Source organism: Sphaeramia orbicularis, chromosome 15 (assembly GCF_902148855.1).
Source record: "Sphaeramia orbicularis chromosome 15, fSphaOr1.1, whole genome shotgun sequence".
Lineage (NCBI taxonomy): Eukaryota > Metazoa > Chordata > Actinopteri > Kurtiformes > Apogonidae > Sphaeramia > Sphaeramia orbicularis.
The window spans coordinates 36,861,219-36,883,837 of NC_043971.1; the positions used below are offsets into that span (position 1 = coordinate 36,861,219).

General features: G+C 36.6%; 1 protein-coding gene across 3 annotated transcripts in view; it reads right to left on the reverse strand.

Moving 5' to 3' along the window:
* Positions 1-867: 867 nt before the first annotated feature.
* LOC115434793 (endothelial PAS domain-containing protein 1-like) overlaps positions 868-22,619 on the reverse strand; it is a 79,042-nt gene continuing 57,290 nt past the window's right edge. For all 3 annotated transcript variants that reach the window (XM_030156933.1, XM_030156932.1, XM_030156934.1), the window contains 10 exons: positions 16,532-16,638; positions 10,951-11,098; positions 10,357-10,565; positions 9,166-9,404; positions 8,685-8,795; positions 6,965-7,482; positions 6,093-6,189; positions 4,983-5,070; positions 4,727-4,894; positions 868-3,133 (listed from right to left, as the gene is read on the reverse strand). In XM_030156933.1, the coding sequence (XP_030012793.1) occupies positions 2,982-3,133; positions 4,727-4,894; positions 4,983-5,070; positions 6,093-6,189; positions 6,965-7,482; positions 8,685-8,795; positions 9,166-9,404; positions 10,357-10,565; positions 10,951-11,098; positions 16,532-16,638 (1,837 nt within the window). In that variant the 3' untranslated portion in view covers positions 868-2,981. The remainder of the gene's footprint in view (positions 3,134-4,726; positions 4,895-4,982; positions 5,071-6,092; positions 6,190-6,964; positions 7,483-8,684; positions 8,796-9,165; positions 9,405-10,356; positions 10,566-10,950; positions 11,099-16,531; positions 16,639-22,619) is intronic.

The following is a 22,619-nucleotide window of genomic DNA, read 5'->3' on the forward strand; positions in this document are numbered from 1 at the left end:
TAAATAAACTTTGATTGATTGACTAATAGATTATTTTAGTATAATTACCAAATGCTATCCATTCACTTTCACCTCTTTCAGATGACGTTTGTGTTGTGAGATATTACAAGCCTCAAACAGTCGTTTTTGTCCTAAAGTCCATCTGAGAAATGTCATTTTAATGTCAGAATGTTCAGAATATGTTTCCTGTATATTTCAGTGTCCTATTATAATATATTTATAGTATATTTCAGTCATAACATATAAATCACATTCACTTCTGACTGAAATGAATGACAGAGAACCAGACAATGTTGATGTGTGCTTGTTGTTCCTCACTAAGTTGGTATGTGTTGTCCTTTACCTTCTGCTATTGTTCTTACCATTGCTGGTATGTAATTATTATTATAATGTAAATGAACGTTGAACTGTTACCCGTGGTGACGTCACCATGAATGTACTTTGTTTCTATTTTTCACACATTTGTTGGTTAAATAATGTAAATACTGTGAATGAGTTTATTATAATTTGGTGTAGGCCGATTTTGTTCGTTGTCCTGGTTTTGTTCGTTGTCCTTTTTGAGCATAAATAAATGTATTTGAAGTATTGTACCTGCATGTTTTCTGTTGATTGTTTTTGTTGCATGCAGGTCATTTGTCTTGTAAACAGTAAGTAAGTAAGTAAAGCTTTATTTATATAGCACTTTTTAAAACAACATGTTACAAAGTGCTTCACATAAAGGAGAGACAGATCAAATCAAATCTAATCTAATTTTAAGCCAATTTACAGAAAAAAATGCTTTCTCGCTTGAAATAAATGAATAAATGAATGAATGGCTCTGTTCTCCATAAGAAGCTTGTTCACAGACTTATCTGTATCATATTTGGCTGTTTTTTTTCCCAGAAAAATCCTGGTGCTTACCACCACGTTCTTCCATTTCTTCTCCGCTGCTCTTCTACAGCAGCTACATTTAAACACCATCTATTATTAGCATAGAAATGGAGTTAGCTAATGTTCGAAAACAACCACAAAACTGACTCCGACACAAACTTCCCACAAGGACAGTATAATCTAAGCTACACCTTTAGCTTTTAATAATACAGAATAGTGCTCAAAACATACAAAATATATAATTAGTAAAATATATTTTGATAATCGTTGTCATATGCTTCTGTCCTCAACCCTGTCTGTGCACACCACTGCAGTTTAGAATTCAGTCAAAGTGTGTAAACCTATAATATACAAATAATCTGCTGCACATGTATAGTGTGGAAGTCAGATTTCTTGCAAATGCTATCAGTGTGGTAAATAAGGCAAGCTGTGTTGCACAATATATACGCTATAGCTCCATGAAAAAATTGCACGATATGAAAAAAAAAACCCTGTAGTCACACGAGATAGGCTCCTAAACCTGACTGAGAATCACGTTTAGATAAATCGAAGACAGACTCAAGAAGAGACGACAGAAAATAAAACCTTAATATCAAACTTACAGTAGAGTACGTATATTGCAATATATGCTTATTATTGTGTCAGTGACAGACACACAAATCTAAAACTGTAGGTAAAGTAAGAACAATAAATGTGATAGAGAAACATACGCTAAAGTGTCAATTGATTTGGATTAAATAATGTGGGGAGATCTGATAAAAGCTAAAATATCTCAGGTCAATAACAGAAACATTAGGCTAATTATGATAACTAACATAACAATAAAATGCATATGTGATTAGAGCTGACCCAAACGTCATGAGCCACTTAAAATGAAGACTTTTCAAGAATGAACACACTCAACTACATGGTTACTTTTGTTAAATCAAAAACAGTGACTTAGTCAAGAAGTGGTAGGTAATAGTTGAAGTTAGTGTGTGTACGTCTGTAGCCTATAATGTACGTAGAAAAGGCTTGCTGTGTGTATCATTTGCATTTTTCTGATTTCAATTCTGCTGATTCCTAATCTTGAGGAAGCAGAGGAAGCAGAAACTTTTATCTGAACCAAATTCGTCAAATGTGTGAATTGTAATTTCTTATTAAAATGAGACACTTTAAGGTTGTTTTCAATAAAAAGATACAAAAAAATATATTTTCTATTTTGCTACAATAAAGTTTTTTTTTCTCAGGTGGATGTGAAAGTCACGCTTTATCCAATTCTGATACATTAAAAATACTATATTCTTCTGTAACTTTTATCTGTGGCTTAATCTTGATCTTGCACATATAGAACATGGTCTCTATTCAGTTTTATAGGTAGTAAAATATCTTCTCTTCTGGTCTTTGAGTAAAATGTGTAACTGATATAAAAGAAGGCAGGGTGGGGGCTTGAGCTGCATAGAATCCATATCGCAGTGTGTGTGTGTGTGTGTGTGCGATGTGGGCTATGAGTAAGAACAGGGCTGGAGGTTTCTTTCTAGGCCATGGCAGGAAACTGCACTGGGACGTTGACCTAAGAGGAGGAAGGGGGGGGGGGGGTACAGTTGTAGACGTTTTGGCGAAGCTGGGCTTTAAGGCAGACTGTTGAGTTTGAATCTCACACCACTAATCCTCTTTTACACCAAAGACCTGAGGTCAGCCCGTCTCCTAACAAAGAGCTGACCCGTGAAAGATGTTTACACTGAACCTGATAAGTCGCATGTTAACAGTGTTTTAACACAGGACGCAGCTCAGGCACAGTGTTACATCATGTTGTACTCTGCTGGTCCCATGTTGACCTTTTCCTACTAAATGACCCCGGGTCATCGATGTGATGACAGGCTCAACCCTTACACACCGGTAGCCAAACCTGGACCAATCTGAGACAATGTGGGGGAAACACATACAGGTGTATATAAGACCTGGTCCGGATATCTCAGCTCTATAAACGGCAGCCAATTGGGCCAAACAAAAACATCTAAATAAGGCAGGATGTTGTTTTAAATGTAAATCCCGATAGCTTAGCCTCAGGGCTCGATGGGGATTCAGGGCTGTGAGTAAATCCAGGTCTGTGGTGGGTTAGAATCTGGGCTCTAAGTGGCCTGGTCCAGGGCTCTCAGCAGGTCACAGCCCTGAAGGAGGTGAAGGTTTCCCTGCAGCGGGACGTTGACCTCGCAGTCATAACGGGTCAGCTCAGGCAGACAGGTGGAATCAAAAGTAGGACCCAGCAAACGGCTCGCTATTCCTGAAACACAGCAAAGACAGAAGCAGCTATTATTTGTAGCAGCTATTATTCCCTACATCTTGATGTTGAGTTGTAGTGAAAAGATAGAGTATAAGCAGTGTGTGTGTGTGTGTGTCTCAAGGTTATTATCGTTAACAAAAACTTACGAAATGACGAAAACTAGAATTGTAAAAACATTTTCGTTAACTGAAATAAATAAAAACTATAATTAAAAGAAAAAAACGATTACTAACTGAAACTGTATTGTGTGTTTACAAAACTAACTAAAACGTATAAAAATTATGGATAAAATTGCCTTTGTTTTCGTCTTTGTCAATGTCGGATTGATATGAAAACGATTTATTTCCCTCAAGCAATTTTAGCTAGCAGCACCATATGATATTTAACGGTCCATCACTGGGGGTTACAGTCGTCTTCTGGTCCCCACTCTGCCTGGAAACATGGAGACTAAAGTTGGGAGTAGGGATGTAATGATATGAAAATTTCATATCATGGTTATTGTGACCAAAATTATCACAGTTATCATTATTATCGCGGTATTGTTGAAATTGTGCTCAAAATGTTCAAAAAGTACTAATACACACACTGAAATAATTTAACCAAGTTGTATTAAAAAAATAATAATAAAATAATTGGCACAATGCACTTTTTCTTGGCAGAAACATTCAAATATTAACCCTTAGTGGTCTGAGTATATTTTGTCCATTTTTCAGTACTTTTGATTTTGCCTTTATATACTATATAAACAAATGTTTACTATACCCATGTTTGGGATCGATTTTTTCAGCACAACTTCATCTATATCATCTGCCTATTATTTTTTCACTTTAACCTACTATATCAACATAAAAGGCCATAAACACCAACAAAATATATAATATCCGATTTGAAAAATGTATATAATTTATTGCATAAATAACACAAAGATGCTTAACAAGCCTTTTCAAAGACTTTAAAAGTGAATATTGGTTCCAAATAGGCATAGAAAATTAAAATTGTAATAAATTAAAACTACACTCAAATATTTGACATAAAATCAGATCTTTACATAGGCGTTTTCTCCGGAAAAGTGCGTTAATCAAACAGTTATCATGATAATTAGAATTTAAACGGTAATACTAACCGTCTGCAATTTTACCGCGGTTTATCGTTATACCGGTAATCGTTACATCCCTAGTTGGAAGAAAGCAGCAGAGTCCTGTCTGGGATTTATTTGAATACGACGGTGAAGAAGAGAAAAGATATGACAAAACTAAAACTAAACTAAAACTAAGCATTTAGATTATTAACGAAAACTAATAAAAACTAGCAAACCTGCTCTAAAAACTAATTAAAACTAAATGAATTAGAGAAAAAAAGTCAAAACTAAATAAAACTAAACTATAATTAAAAATCCAAAATTATTAGAACCTTGGTGTGTGTGTGTGTGTGTGTGTGTGTGTGAACTGCGAATCCTAACAATAGTCAGGTATTCAAGTGAAGGGTTATTTGGTTTAACTCTTAAATTACTCCACAGAAAACTTGTATAACCTGAAATGTAGATGGTTTTTGCAGCAAACAATACAGAAGTGCATTGTCCTGAGTTCACTTTACCTTCAGTCTTGTTAGAAGGCAGCATGTTATACTCAGTAAAGTTGCTCTTTTGGGGAAAGTGTTTGTCGTTTGCACCACGTATCCCATTTCCTGGATACTGAGACTTCCTGTGTAGTTGCAGAGAGCTGAGGCAGATACTGCTCGGCATCATCCTCCCCATGCCTGATTCTGAGAGAAAACAGCACCAGCTCATGTGTTTGGTGAGGGACATAATGTTGTAAAACGGTCTACTGTTATTTGGTGTTCTTCTAAGTACCTGTCAGTGATCCAGTGCTGAGGGAGCGATCCATGGAACCATCACCCCTCATCTTCTTCCATATGATATCTGTCATCTTACTTTCATCCTGATAGGAACAGTCGGTACATGGTTAGCTACTGAGTGTACTTCTATATCGGTTAAAATTTACTTAGGGGGTCAAGGGAGTGGCCATTTTTGTCAGAAAAAAAAAGTTGTAAGAAATGCATAGAACTGTGTTGAAATAATGCTAATACATTTGTGCACAGACTACTGATATTATTTGACAGTGGAAGCTCTATTTTCAGAAATATTGGATTTTGAATAGCACGTGTATGTGAAAACTTTTGCTGGTGGACGGACGTGACATTACCCATGATGACCTGGTCAGTAGCAGTACTTTATTAGTAATAAACTTATATACTTACTATTGCTAATTCTCCTCTTATTCATAAATGTTAGTGTTGTGGATCTAAAACAATAACAGCTGACACAAAAACACAAAATGTGGCAGTGGACGGATGTGACATGGTTGTCACACATGGTTGGTTGACACGATCCTTGTGTAAAAACTAGGATCAGAATTATTTATTGTATAGTTTATCATCATACTAAAGAGTAAATAACAATATAGAATTGTTATTTCTTTATAAAAATGCTTATTATTAGAAAACTGTTGATTTAAAAAGTGACGTGTGACATTCTTAATGTATGTATTGGCGTAACATAAGCAGGACGGATCAGCACCGTACTCCATATTGCAGCCTGTATAAATAAAACATGCGATATGTAGTATATAATCTTGTAAGAAAAACTGGGGAATCTAAAAGAATATATTTGTTTTTCAGGTAAATTCAGTTAAAATATAACTTGGCCATTTGTGACATGAAAATATAGCTTTAATTGTGATGAAATGGGACATTTTTGACCTGAAAACATAGTTCATATGACCATCAACATGTTGCAACAGAACTGAAATCCTGTAAATTTGCATAACTTGCATTTACCAACACAAAGTTCCTTTGGGGATTCACTTAGATTGATTTCTTATACACAAAGACATAAATAAGACCTCTAAGCAAATTTTAGCCGATATGTAGTTATAAGAGCATAGTGGGATTAGAAACCTACCACTGCCATCTGGGTGAAGGAGCGCTTCATGCTGTTGGCCATGGCCACTCTGGCTGGACTCATGTCTCTGTAGGCTTGAAAAAAATTCTCAGCGGACCTGCACACAAACATAAACAATCACTGAAGCTAAACCCACGACTCACATCCGAATATTATTTTAAAGAAGGTTCGCCCCATGTTATTTTGTGAGTTCTGCCATCTTTTGGATGGATAGGTCAGTTAGTAACACTATGGTCTGCGATGAGGGAGACGGTGGTTCGAATCCCGCTATGAGCAGTTATATGGCCGCAATTCCTTGCACTGTACAATGGTATTTTACACTGACAATAAAGCTTATTCTATTCTATTTTAACTGCATTATTTTACCCTGACTCTCTTCTTAGTTGACACAGTTTTCATTTCAGATACTTGTGTTAGTAGCAGTGCAATATGGAATAACTTACATACTCACTGTTTTCTCATATTGAACACAACTTACCAGAAATGATGATCACAACATTCTTTTTTTAAGGTCAAATTGCCACTTGGCAGAACATTATATAAAATAATATAAAGTACCTTCACCTTGTTTGGTCACACAATTTCAATTCAGTTATACTAAAATAACTTATAATATGTTTTTAATTTTACTCGCTTGTGACCCCTTTCACTGAGGTGGAGATTATGCCACTATCTGCCCCAACAAAGTGTCATGTCATTGTTAAAGTACCCTAGTAGTAACATAGTCCACCATTCGGGTACTGTATATAAACCAAATTTCATTACAATGTAAAATGGTATTTTGCAATGACAGAGGAGCTTATTCAAACAGAGGTGTAGGAATGGTTACATTCACTGTAAAAAGCATTATTGTGAACATAGAAATACTTCACCTCTGCTTCTGCATTTGATGTGATATGTTCTCTCCTGACAAAGTGTCCATTCTGTAGGCCTTGGCGGCCCTGGACTGTTGTTGTTGTTGGTATGTTAACAGAGGGTCCGGTGGCCACTGTAAGTTCTGCAGGCCTCCCATAGAAGACAGAGGGGTGCACGCTGGGGCCTGGTAGTTGGAATTCGGCATGTGGCCCATCATATATGGTCCTGCTGGGGTGTCCATGGTCCCCTGGCTGGACCCTCTCTTCTCCCCTCCAGCCCAGGATGCAGCTGGCTGGGGCTGGTAGTGGCCCTGAGGCTGTGGGGGGGACGACAGCGGCTGGAAGAGGCTGGCGATGTTGCTGAAGCTCTGCTGGGTGGCCTGGTGACTTTGGGAGAGACTGCTGCTCCCCATGGATCCTGACTGACCCCCATCCAGTGGCTCGGACTCGGGGATGATGGGATTCAGCTGGAAATCTTCTCCATCCATGGGGATGTAAGGGGCCAAAGTCTCCAGATCCAAGTCACTCAAGTCCCTCTGCAGAACAAGACATTTCCTTCCCTTATTAAGGAGTTTTTGTTTTTATTTCCATTTCATTTCCATAATGTACTCAAGCTCAGTTCAAAACCAGAATTTTTTTTTAATTCTAGGGGAGCTGAGACACAGAGAAAACAATAAACACACTGCTAAACAGAAAATGTTATGATATATTATGAACTGAATGTGCAGTAACCTGCTAACTACATCCCAGTACTTTTCATTCTAATTCAAATGTGCAATAACTTGTTATCTCTCAGTACTCTTATTATTATCATTATTATCATTATTACTCCTTTTTTATAATAGTCTATTTTACAAATGTGTATTTGTGATTGTATGTGCAATAACTGTTTTTTTTAATATGTTTTAGCTGTGTTTATGTTTTGTATCTGTCTTTTTTGACATATCTTTACCTTTTTCTAACTCCTTTTCTGACTCACGGAAATGCACAAGAATTCTGATGTACCTATACTACTATGTCTCTGTGCAAATGGCAAAATAAAGTATATTCTATTCTATTCTATTCTATTCTATTCTATTCTATTCTATTCTATTCTATTCTATTCTATTCTATCCTAAAAGCCCTCAAGTAACTTCAACTACTTGTTAAATGTCAACAAAGAGTTATGCTTTATGAAAGTGTGTGATGTGTAACAATTTTCAAACACACTAACAAGTGTGATAGCTGTCTAATTAGCTGACTAGTTGACAAACCATTTGATGCGATACAAAATTATTTGTAATGTTAGCTAAGTTATGCTAACAGACTTGGAAGTGTAATTAAACACTGAGACTCTTTTATGTAATAAATTCTGCTACGGTCTTGCTAGAGTAATCTCTCACATGCAACTACAGTGGAGCTGAAAAAACATAAAAAAAACAACAACATTTTATTCAATAAACAGAAAGTATTAAAGCTCAACTCGTCAAGTGAGCTGTTAATCTCACCAGCTAGCAGCTAGCTGCCTGCTACCCACGCATCAGTTCAAAGCAGCCCCTTAAGTATGGATAACTTTAAGGTTAACTTCAATAAAAGGATGAGTTATTTTCTTCTTCTCCCACTGTACATTTGTCATGAATAAGGAAATTTAGCAATGGAGACATAACTGATGAAGCCTCAAGTGGGAATTTGAAGAACTGCAGGTTTAGGCAGTTTGTCAAAACTAATAACTTCTGTGTTTGAAGTGTTTTCCACATACGTCTGTGTTGGGACTGTTGGTGCCCTCTGTATCCAGAGCAAACAGCTTCTCAGTCAGCTCCACCTTCAGGTCACTCTCAATAGAGTTGTAGTAATCACCAGGGCTGCTGGGCTGCAGGCGCGGAGGAAAAAAAACAGAATAACCAAACAATACAGTAACAGAATAGGGATGGAAAAAAGAGGATGAGCAATAGAAGAAAATGTACTGGTAATAAGATGACAAAAGACGGGTGATGAGAGGGGGACAGAAAAAGAAAAGAAAAGAAAAGAAAAGGGAGATGAGTTTTGACAAAGGCACTATTCACTGCTAAGAGCCTGTTTCTTCCAAATCTCCACCCCTGTTATTCTCACAAACGCTGCCCACTGTTAGTGACCTTTAACCCCAGGCCTCAGTGAACACAGAAACAACAAATTATGAACTGAACATAACCACCCACTCACTCACTAACTGACTCATGCTTTCAGTTTCACATTGTCCTCACCGTGGAGCAGCTACTGAGGCTCGGGGTGGCGCTGCCTGGTGGGGGTTTCTGCTGGATGGTGAACGTCCCAGCCATTTTAGCCATGTCTCCTGGACCTGCACCCAAAGTTTGGCTTGACACTGAAGGGTTTAGGTTGTGGCTCTCGCTGGACCAAGACGGAGGACCTGGAGGTGGCATGACAGCTCCTGACACCTGGGAGAATCCTGCTGGCTGCTGGGGCTCCTCGAAGTCAGGACGACCTGCAGAACAGAATCCAAAAATTAACTTCCTAAGTGATGAGGTACAAGACCTAAAAAGCAGATAATAATAACTGATGGAAACAAAACACTAACAGTTTTTGTGAATACACATTGAAAACAGCATGCATGAAACTTCCACAAAACTGCAGCCAAAATGTGGTCCAACAAATAGAGGTGAACATGGTCCTGATTAAAGTGAACTGTGGTTAATTACACTTCTAGTGTGACAACATTTTTTGTTTGGTTTGGAATTATGGACCAAGTACAGTGGGCTACTGTCAACCTTTATGCAAAAGAAGAAGAAAAATGATGAAGGAAAAACCATAGTAGCACATGAAGGAGAGGAGGAGATTAAGTTTTTAAGAGAAAAATATTCAGTAATAAAGTAATATTGTAAAAAAGGGCAAAATGAAATTAGAACCTTAACAGGTTCAAACTAGGCTCAAGTATTACTTTCATAGTGGTAAGGGTAGCAGTAAACATGCCAAAATAATAATAGTGTAGTGGCAACAAACTGAATCTGCCATTTTTCTTTATTCAGTCAAAAAAGGTGGTAAATGGACAACCTGCAGTTGTTGGGTTTAAGCTAGTCTACGATGTAGTCAGTGTACAGAAAGATGAAGCTCATGTAGGTGATGACAACAGACAAAGCCCTTTAGTGCATGAAATTTCAATGCAAAAACAAGATATGCAGATAAAATACATATATATATAACAAAATATGACTGTTGGTCGAGATTTTAAGTTGTGAAAAGACCATTAGGTGAGTAACAACTGATAAAATCAAGTCAGCGCAGTTGATAGTTGACCGTAGTTTTGGTAAATTATCATGTTCCTTTCATTGCGGAGAAGCCATGACACACCCATGACAGACATTTAGATGGCTATTTACGTATCTGATTTCACAATGTCATTAAATTCCACTAAAAACCTGACAGTCGTGGATACCGACCAAAGTCGAGGCTGATGATTGTGTCTCCAGGCGTTGGTGCCAGCTGGGCCAGGTCCTCCGGTTCCTCTTTGAGTTTGGTGAACAGGGCATCTCCCAGCTCTCTGGTCACCCCCGTTCCTCCTGAAGAGAAGAAGCTGCTCATGTGGTGAGGCTTGAACAAGGACTCTGTCTGCTCCAAGGAGAAAATCATCGCCTTCTCCTCGATGTCACTGCGGGATTGGTTGAAGGGAGGTGGAGTCAGTTGGATTTGCATCATGATTATATTCACAAACAACAGAAAAGTGAAAGAGAGAAACATAACATAAAGCTGCGGTGAAATGAACTCGAATGGCTCTAAATTTTATCTAAGAAATTCCTTAAAAACGAAACAAACAAATGAACACTTATGTAATGGGGATGTATCTTAAAGAGTATATTTAGTGTTTTGTTCTCACAGTCTTATTACGCATGCAGTCAGGATATTACAGAACCTGCTCTATGTTGAAATACATATTCAAATTCTGATGAAATAATGCTGCTCTGGAAAGTTACCCAAAAGCCTAATCATCTCACTCTAGATGGTTGCATCATAGCCAATGGGATCAAAGTACCTACCTGAGGACATAGTTTATGCACACGATGCACTGTGGCTGGGAGTTGCGACTGTTATAAATGACGGTTCCCTGGGTTTCGATCCAGACGTAGCCTCCGTTCTTAGCCAACATACGGTACTGACCGCTGACGGCCTGACCCTTGGAACACACTGCAGACACACACAGATTGACCAGATTTGTATCTTTGGTCAATATACAAATTCACTAATTTATTTCTTCGACAAATATAAATGAATTAATGTTACATTGGCAGGACAAAGTGGGAAGTTTGAGCTGTGGAGAAGATGTGCTGGACTTGGTCCAAAGTTCAGCTCTGGCGTGGGAAAGGAGGAGGACTGTGGTCAGAGTATACATAAGGCCAGTGACTGTGTGTGTGTGTGTGTGTGTGTGTGTGTGTGTGTGTACGGAAGAAGCTCGAGGCAGCATTTCATGTAGCAGAGAAAGTGTTAGCATGTGGTGATCGACATGCTGGTCACGTTGGCCGTGAGAGCGGGTCATCAGTGTGTGTGTGTGTGTGTGTGTGTGTGTGTGTGTGTGTGTGTGTGTGTGTGTGTGTGTGTGATAGAGCGCTCTTTATCTGCACATATTTCAGCCAGCTAAGGACTGTAGACAGATGATTAAGACCAGGAGACGACTGTACACACACATGAGATCCACATGAAACACAAAACACACAAGCTGCTACATGCTCCATTACGTTGCTAACGCTCTTCCTGCTGTTTGTAGCGGAGTTTGTAAAGCACTAGAAACAGCTGCCTCCTGCATGTGCTGAAAGTGAATCTAAACAGTGAAGTGGCGGGAACCACAGCTAAATAATGACTGGGGTGAATATAAAAAACACTACAGGTGCATTAAATCCTGTTTTTAAAGAAATGCACAATGTTTTTATTTCCAGATACTGGCTGATAAAACTGCAGCAGGGACGAGCAAATACACACACAATTCTTTGCTGATGTTAGAAAAAAATAAGTCTTACAGGTCAACTTGTTAGAATAAAGCTGGTTCTTGAGCCTCTTTTTAAACACAATAGAAGAATATTTTCAGAGCTGATTGAATTGAGTTTGGGTTTGACTGCATTTGGCCAAAGTGTACGGGAACATTATGACTTTAACTAATTTATTCCAATTTCGGAAGATAATTTGTTTTTCAATTTATTCCTATATAATTGTTGTATTTAGATCATTTAGGACAATTAAACAATTTAATTAATATATCTCAACACAAATATTCTAATTGACATGGTATTTTGTAGTTACTTGCAGTGAAAGTCAGATGTAAAAAAACAAAAAAAACAGAGTGATGCACTAATTAAATGGTTGTTCACAGTGAAACACACAAACATACACACTGCCATTATGTTGTAGCGTTGGTTTCCATACACGCATGCATGCACGCACACACACATGCACACACACGCATACACTGTGTGATTAGAAAGTAACAGAGGCCACCTGGTTCCCCCTGCACTGTGTTTGTAGCAGCAGATGTACAAACCTTGTCAGGCCATCGGTGACTATGCTTAATTTAATAAAATTACACCTTAATATCCCAGACCTGTTCTGTGCACACAAAGAGAAATGCATGCAAACATACAGAGGCACACATTTACTGGCACAAATGTCAAAGCTTTAAAATGACCATCAATTATAATGGAGTTTTGCATCCAGTATTTGTGATAAAGCCCTAAAAGTTTGGGTGTAAACATGTGCTTGAGGAGCAGAAGAGACACTTGTTGAATGTAGATAGTATATGTTTTAGAACGGGGGTGTTAAACATGCGGCCCGGGGGCCAAATCCGGCCTGCCAAAGGGTTCAATCCGGCCTGTGGGATGAATTTGTGAAATATAAAAATTACACTGAAAATATTCACAATCACGGATGTTAAAATAATTTTGTGTCACTTAATTCTAAAGTGGATCAGACCAGTAAAATACTATCATAATAAACTATAAATAATGAAAACTGAAAATTTGCCTCTGTTTTAGTGTAAAAAAAGTAAAATTACACAAAAATGTTCACATTTACGGACTAGTATTTTACAAAAAAATGTGAATATCTGAAATATCTTAAGAGAAGTATGAGGAATTTTAATAATATTCTCCCTGTTATTTAATGTTGGGTGTATTTGTAGATTCACTGGGATCTGTAAGTTGTGATTCATGTGTATAAATGATAAACTAAGGTGTAGTATTGTTAACATTGGACTTATTTTACTAAATAATTTTCAGGTTGTTCATATTTGTTCATGTTATGTTCAAGTACAATTCGTAGATGTAAACATTTTAATTACAGAATTTTGAGTGTATTTTTGTGTGTATTGTAGGATATTTAAGTGTATTTTTGCGTGTACTGTACGTTTTTTGAACATAAGTGTATTTTTACGTGTATTGTAGGATATTTAAGCATATTTAAGTGTATTTTTGTGTGTATTGTCGGATATTTAAGCATATTTAAGTGTATTTTTGCGTGTATTGTCGGATATTTAAGCATATTTAAGTGTATTTTTGCGTGTATTGTTAGGATTTTTGAACATAAGTGTATTTTTGCGTGTATTGTAGGATATTTAAGCATATTTAAGTGTATTTTTGCGAGTATTGTAGGATTTTTGAACATAAGTGTATTTTTGCGTGTATTGTAGGATATTGAAGCTTATTTAAGTGCATTTTTGCGTGTATTGTAGGATATTTAAGCATATTTAAGTGTATTTTTGCGTGTATTGTCGGATATTTAAGCATATTTAAGTGTATTTTTGCGTGTATCGTAGGATTTTTGAACATAAGTGTATTTTTGCATGTATTGTAGGATATTTAAGCATATCTAAGTGTATTTTTGCGAGTATTGTAGGATTTTTGAACATAAGTGTATTTTTGAGTGTATTGTAGGATATTTAAGCTTATTTAAATGCATTTTTGCGTGTATTGTAGGATATTTAAGCTTATTTAAGTGCATTTTTGCGAGTATTGTGGGATTTTTGAACATAAGTGTATTTTTGCGTGTATTGTAGGATATTTAAGCATATTTAAGTGTATTTTTGCGTGTATTGTAGGATATTTAAGCTTATTGAAGTGCATTTTTGCGTGTATTGTAGGATATTTAAGCATAATTAAGTGTATTTTTGTGTGTATTGTAGGATATTTAAGCATTTTGAAGTGCATTTTTTATTTTACGGGATTCACTTTTTTCATTCAAAAGTTCTTATCCTATTGTTTATATTACTTTACTGGTCCGGCCCACTTTATATCATATTAGGCTGGATGTGGCCCCTGAACTAAAATGAGTTTGACACCCCTGTTTTAGAATCACCTCTGTGCATTCTTCCTAGTCCTGCATAGCCACAGCGTAGACACTATCTCCACACTCTGTTAGTGGAGGGTCAGAGATAGGCTTGGCACCAACCACTATCAATGCAATGAGGATGGCTTTGCAAAACAGTGTTGGGAGAAAAGTTGTTTTGATCAAACATATACATGAGAAGGTCCATCATGGTATTGAAATGAATGAATCCTTACAAAATAATATACCAAATACGGAGATGTGTATTGGCCAGTTTTATGCAGTTGCACATTGGAGATGGTTGTTAATTCACAAAGCGCAGAGGTCTCTAATGGTGTGTTTTGAACCTGAGATACTTCAGAATATCACAGTATGCCAATAACTAAGGACAAGTTTAATGATAAACCGAACTGACCAGCAGGTGGTGATGCTAAAGATGGAAATATTCCCTCTGACACTAAATTGGGTACCTTTTAACCAAAACCAAAAACATGCCCTCAGTTAAAATCTAAAAGTGCATTCAGTCACTTATTCAAGAATTAAACACACTGAGGTTTTTGTCCTCGGTGTAGGTAAAACCATATCTGATGTGGTCGTTGTCATACCTGAGTTTCACCATGATAGGAACTTTTGGGACTTCTTTTATGCTGTGAAATGTCTGTGAGTGTGAGTGTGTGGATATACAGGGTGGGGAAGCAAAATTTACAATGAACATTTAGTTGTTTTTTCTCAGCAGGCACTACGTCAATTGTTTTGAAACCAAACATATGTTGATGTCATAATCATACCTAACACTATTATCCATACCTTTTCAGAAACTTTTGCCCATATGAGTAATCAGGAAAGCAAACGTCAAAGAGTGTGTGATTTGCTGAATGCACTCGTCACACCAAAGGAGATTTCAAAAATAGTTGGAGTGTCCATAAAGACTGTTTATAATGTAAAGAAGAGAATGACTATGAGCAAAACTATTACGAGAAAGTCTGGAAGATACTATTAAAGAAGAATGGGAGAAGTTGTCACCCGAATATTTGAGGAACACTTGCGCAAGTTTCAGGAAGCGTGTGAAGGCAGTTATTGAGAAAGAAGGAGGACACATAGAATAAAAACATTTTCTATTATGTCAATTTTCTTGTGGCAAATAAATTTTCATGACCTTCAATAAACTAATTGGTCATACACTGTCTTTCAATCCCTTTCAATCAAAATATTGTACATTTTGCTTCCTCACCCTGTATAAATATAAAAGAGTAATGTAAAAGGAAGAGGGACATATATATTATTAATAATATTTTAGGGAGAGGGGGTGGGATTAAATAAATTGCACTTCTTCCCACCCCTTTTCGGGCATGTAAATGGAACTATTGTGCTGTTCTTCTGTGTACGATTGTAATGCAGTGTTTTTCAACCTTGGGGTCAGGACCCCATGTGGGGTCGCCTGGATTTTTTCTACTAATTGATAAAAATAAAAATCTTACTAATATAAAAAATATATGGTGAGTTGACAGAGACAATCACAATCCATAAACGACATGAAAAACTGTGAAGCTGAAACTGAAGCACTGTGGTACTGTTTATCTTTCAAATGTTCACTGTGGTCGGTTTCAGATGCTGCAGCTCTTTCATAATTCAAAGTTTGAGTTCTTGTTTGTTCAGTATTAATTGTCAGCCTTATAAATCCAAGCTGGACTGACTGTACATATCCTGACCAAGGAAAATCAAATTCTCACTTTGTGCAGTAATCTACACTTGGCTTTTCTGCCTCCGTCCATAATAATATACATTACATAGACTAAATGTCATCTAAAATGACGTTTATTTGCAACATAGTATAGCAAACTATTACATGATCAAAAACAAATGAATATTTAGTAAAAACAAGTCTCCATTTTGAATGTCTGGGGACGCCAAAAATTTGTGATGTTAAAATGGGGTCACGAACCAAAAAAGGTTGGGAACCACTGTTGTAATGATTCTTGATATTTGTATTATTATGTATGTTTTGCTAGTTTGCATCTGTTAAATTTCATTGGATGTTCAGAATAAATCACTAAATCAGTCAATTGATTAGCATTACAGTGTATTACTGCCACCTACTGTTGGGGAGTGTGAATGGGCGGTGCTCAGCCACATATAGAAATAAAGCACAGGATTGGTTTATTAACATTATTTTTTGCCCAGACAAAGGCAGGTGACCCACTGAAAATGGTTTGCGACCCGCCGGTTGAGAATCAGTGCACTGGAGTACATCCTGTGAGCCAGACTACGTTCCTTTCCTATATGTACAGTGTGTGTGGGTTGTGTTCTTACAGTTGTGGTGGCTCTTGCCGATGCTGTCCGAGTCCAGGGCGTGGTAGAAGTCGTAAACCGAACGACCCAGCAGATCCTCAGGTGTGTATCCCATCAGCTCTGTTACTCTGCAACACACACATTCACTAAAACTCAGTCTCAGATTTTTTTTTTTTTTTTTTTTTTTACTCTTACATGCAATGTTTAACAGACAAATCCTGCAGTCCACCCTGAACTGCTGCACTTCAAAAGGCTTCACACACGATTTGGAAATCAAACAGAGAGGTGGACGGCCGTCTAAAACTACGAATTGCTGACATTCCCTCTTTTTTTGATAACTCCCTGTGTTTCTGGGAAGAGCTAATCTTTACCCGTCGCTCTCATCACGAGCTCACTTTGTTCATGAGGATTTTGTTACTAGCTTTGAATCTGCTGATCTCAGACTCTCGTTTTCCTCATATAAAAGGTACTGAAGGTAGATTACAGGTTTAATACCAAACTGTTTAACCTGTCAAGTGACTGTTTTATTGTCCTATCCCCAGTGGTTTAGAAATTAAATAATTACAACTGGAATCCTAAATATTAAAGTCTTGCAATCCAAGCCAGTGATGGGAAATGTGTCGAATAAATGAATTTCAAATGATCACTTTGCTACATCAGTGAGCAATTACTTCATCAGAAAAGTAAAGGAATGACTGTGGACATATTTCATTTTTTTTTTTTTTTTTTTTTTTTTAGTTTAGGTGTTTATTTACCCATACACCTTTAATTAGTTGATATATTCTTTAATTTACAGTAAGAGTATTGCAGACACAGCACAAGATGGTTCACCTTAAGCAAACACAGACAACCCACATAAAACAGTGTTAAAGACAAGTTCATTTTCTGTTGCGGCTCATTTGTTTTTGACTCGGGGCCTTTCCTTGGCTGGTGTATATCTCTGTATTTGTCTGTGTTGATTTTCACTGTTGCTGCTGCTGGCACCTGTTTGAGTGGATGGTGCACTGTTCAAAAAGTTAGAATGAAATATTGAAATATTTCATGAACTAATAAGATATACTTGTGCACTTGTTACTGTATTCACTATTATTATTATTACTTATGTCATTCAGTCACTTTAACAAATTAGTCACTTATCAAATGTAATTTTTTTTTTATCTTCTGTCTGTTTTTCTATTGTATTTGATGTTTATTGTGTTATGCTGCTGTACACCAAGGTTATAATAGTTTTGGATTTTTCATTATGGTTTAGTTTTATTTAGTTTTGACTTTTCTTTGTCTCTAATTCAGCTAGTTTTAATTAATTTTCATTATTTTCTAAATGCTTACTTTTAGTTTAGTTTTAGTTTCTTTATGTTTTATCTTCTTCACCGTCGAATTTAAATAAATCCCAGACAGGACTCTGCTGCTTTAACTTTAGTCTACATGTTTCCAGGTAGGACTAAATGACAAGTGACAAGAAGTGATGGACCGTTAAATATCATATGGTGCCAGCAGCTAAAACTGCTTGAGGGAAATAAATCGATTTTATATCAATCCGACACTGACAAAGACGAAAACGAAGGGAATTTTAACCAGAATTTTTATACATTTTATTTAGTTTTGTAAACAGACAATACAGTTTCAGTTAGTTATGTTTTTTTTTTCTTTTAATTATAGTTTTTATTTATTTCAGTTAACGAAAATGTTTTTACAATTCTAGTTTTCGTCAATTTGTTAGTTTTCGTTAACGTTAATAACCTTGCTGTACACTTGAATATCCCCCTTGGGGGATCAATAAAGTTTATCTTATCTTATCTTATCTTATCTTATCTTATCTCATCTTATCTTATCTCATCTTATCTTAATGAAATAATATATACTGATGTGTCTAAATAGGAATAAAAAGAGGAATGCGTCTGACAATACTGTAGATGATATTTTTGTTAAACAATTTTCTTTCTGTTACAGTATCCCTTATGTGTGCATTTAATCTTAGTTTTTGAGGTCAGAGAGCCAGGTCAATTATTATATTTTCGATGCAGAAAAAAACAACAAGAACAAAGTTATATCATTATTATGTACTAAATTAAAATAGAAGAAATTATTCTTCAGCTGCAGTGTGAGTGACTATAAATCACACAGATTGTACAAGTATTCATCCACAGACATACATGTGAACATACGTCTAATCCTAATCAAAGAATGTATCAGAAGTAACAGAGGTTTGGGATACTTTTATACTCTTTGGTAACATTTGTAATGTGACAGGTATTACAGAAAATCTTTCTGAATGTACCACCGGCCACTGTTTTGAAAGCATGTAACAATTGAGGTCCACAAATCGACCATCAGCCATTTGAGGAGAAAATCCCATGACACCAAAAGCAAGTTACATTTTGATTAGACAACCTTCCGTCTGTGCATCTGGCTACCCTGTTCTCTATCAACACAAGGTTTGATAGGTTTAAAATGAGCAGAGACACAAATAAATATACATTATGATGACCACAGATATGCATTTTTTCAGTCTTTGTATTAAGATTTGTGAAGTATGTAGAGCAGGAAAAACAAATGTTTCAGGGAAAAAACTGCTTCTATAAACCAAAGTGGTTGAATTTAGTGTGACCTCCCTTTGCATTTAACATTTGTTTAGCAATTTTATTTCAGACAATATCAAATTTATTGCATTAATTTTCTGATGTTTAATGCCAGTTTTCCTGCAAAAGCGGCCTTAGACTTTTCCACTGTACAGTACAATGCATTTATGTAAAGATGCAAACATGTACTGGAAGAACTCCTCTGTAGGTGCTCATTCTTAGGTTTCAGTAGAGCCAGAAGAGGCAAATTTCTAATACTGGGCTTTAGAAATAAAATCTGACTTGAACTTGAACACAATCCCCATATTCATGTTCTGTGACTGAATATAGTTGGAATGTACTGTAGGTTTTTCACACAGCTGCCCAGTTATTTCCTCCACAACTCCTGGAAAAGACCACTGACTGAATATTCTTAGACCAAAATTCACTTCAAGACAAGTCACCAAGACACAGTAGAATGAAAATCCACACTCAACGATGATCAGCGATGCAGGAGAGGCTGAACAAAGCCAAGGAAGAAAGAAGAGTCAAGGTCCGGTCCTTGGATCACACAAAGGAGGAAGAGCACCAATGAAAAAGAGGAGAAAAGAGGCGTGACACCTCCTGAAATGTACAAAGAGACTTGAAAAGGGCAAATTAGAGGCCAAACAAAAATATTGACATTAGTAAAGAAAGGAACCACTGGAGAAAAGAAGAATAGGAAAGAAATGGAACGATGTAGAAAGGGAACATTTTCTTCAAAACAGAGAAAGAACATCATATCTATAACAATCTAATAACTTCACCTCAAATAGCATTAAATTACAATAATGATGATGACTGCTGGCAACACTTATACACGCATATTTTTCACCGCCTCACTTTGAGTTCAAAACCTATGGCAACGTTTTGTTGTCAACACTTATACACACTTTTCAGGACAACTTGTTTGACTAAAAACTATGGATTTTTGCCAAAAATTGGACCAACAATATTGAAATATTTGGATATTAGGTAGAAGAAATACAAACAAATCTGCACATTGACACTGAACATGGTTATTGTTTTGTCAAAACCTCTCTCGCGGCTCTGTTTGCATCAACTTTTTCTAAGCAAATCATACATATTGTACATGTACGTATTTCTTATCTGTTGTATAGAGTTAGCTTTTTGTATATATCAGTAGTTTTTGTAGTGCTTTAGTAGTCTATGTATATCTAATATTTCAACTTGTAGCTTTTGCACACTGCTCACATTTTTCAGTATTTTTGTGTGATATTATTTATAGAGTCCTTTTTTGAACTAACAGACCTCAGGTTGTTGGGCGTTCTCTTTGGATTAGAAGTTATACATGGGATTCAATTGTAGAGGTGAAGAATAAGAAGGAAACTGCCAAGGACCGACTACCACACCCCATCAACTACCTGTCATCGAGGAAGAAGGAAGTCATCCGATAAATAGATAAAAAAGAATAAATGCAATGAAAAAATAAATAGAAAATGGAAAAAAAATAACTAACTAAATGAATGAATAAAATGAAACAACATAAGAAAATGAATTGATAGAATTAATAGAATGATCATGGTATCTTTTCTCTCCACAGCGGTAGAGAATCTTCAGTATAACTTTACCGTTTCTTTTTTTATTTCTTTTTTTATTTTTACTTTTACTTTACAGTTTCTTCAGTGTAGACAATGAATCTTACAATGTATGGAACATCGTGCATGTTCATGGCTGTGCTCACATCCTGGATATTCTGCAGCTGAAACTGTCTGATGCCTAAAAGACTAAGACCATTAGTCGTCCCATCAGTACCGGTTCAAGATCTTTGTTAAATGTCATGTCTTATTTCTGCAAATTTATGACATGTTTCTATGTCTTAAACATAAAACAGTACAAAATGCTCCTCACAAAACAGCAAACTACACAAAAATAACTCCAAAACATGTTCTAGGGTGCATGGGTATAGCATACACTCAGATAATATGCACACTGAAATGGAAAAAAATCATTTTGTAAGTACTTATCCTGTGTCCATGACAGATAAACTGCTTTTTAAATACATATTCCTCACTGAAAAATAATAAAATATATTTAATGACTCAGGAGTTGGTATAAAATGTATCCAGTGTGTTGAGTGAATATTCATCGTGTTCAGTCTTTTAGCATCTGTTTCATTGCAACTTTAACCGTGGACTCAATGTCATCATGTGGCCTTTTTCCATTTCCTCCACAAGGTGAGGAGTCTTTCTACTTTTTCCTCTGTTTTCCTGCTCCTTCTCTTTCTTTGTTGTTTTCCACCTCTCATACTGCCAAACATTAGCTAAAGAAACTTTCTGTCCCTTCGCTAATGAGTCTAAGTCCCTGCTGAGCCGGGAAGGCGACCCACCTACAATAAACTCATTTGCGTAATTGGAGAGAAGATTTATGCAGCTATTAAATTGCACCGAAAAGGCGAAAAAGAAAATGGGTCCTTGTTTGTTGAACGGACGTACACCCAAAGATTTGAGCAGGCAGTACACAAGCACACATGAGCTTTCTGCGACAAGAAACCTTTGTCCTGTATGAGCGGCTTGATAAGATTACAAGTCTGCCTGTAGGTGCTTGTGTAACCCGAGTCTATATGTGTGTGTGTGTGTGTGTGTGTGTGTGTGTGTGTCATCTTTGTGTGGTGAGAGTGAAATATTTGGGTCTAAACAAACAGGTTTCTTGACTTCAGCATGTCTGCTATGCACGTTACAGCTGTGGCCTCCAAGGGACAAACCTTATCATGTCACATCTGTAACCATGGTAATGAGCATGTGACACGTGTGACGCCAGCTCTGTTCTGTCCCGGTGACAAGACAGCAGCTTAAATGACAACCTAAAAATATGTGTATGTGTGTTTATACGGTTATCTGCGAATCTGGCTTGTATTTATCATAAATGCTCAGCTCTACTGACATGTCGTGACAGCATCTTATTAAAGTATTAATGTTTCATCTCTGGCTTAGATCTGGCGTTGACATCCAAGCCAAGGTAAACTGATTCAGTCAACACACTCAAATCAGCCGAACTCTGTGTGTGTGTGTGTGTGTGTGTTTGACTGATTGTGCTTTAACTGGCAGCCGTCCACAATGTGAAGATGGTGACTTCTATTGAACTCTGTTCAACTTCATTGTTCAGACTCTTCCTCAAGGCCACAATGTACAATATTTCTTTCTACCAAAATATTTCTATATGTTTTTTTCATTCCTGCATGGTAGAAAATTAAAACTCAAGAAGTCACTTATTGTTCTGAAGGAGCACTTTTAATTTGATCAGTCAGTGGTGGCCATTGTGCTGTTCTATGCATGAGTGTATGTTTTTGTCTTTGAGTGTTAAAAACATCATTTCCTACATTCTGGTGATTTTAAGTAACTCATTTATATCATCAGTTTATGGTGGCAAAGTCTTACACATATGCACTTTCAGAATATCTGTATCACTTTGTAATATTTATAGTCCTGCACTCTGACAGCTCTAAAAATGTCTAAAGCACAGCTATAAAAAGCATCCACATTCTGTGCATA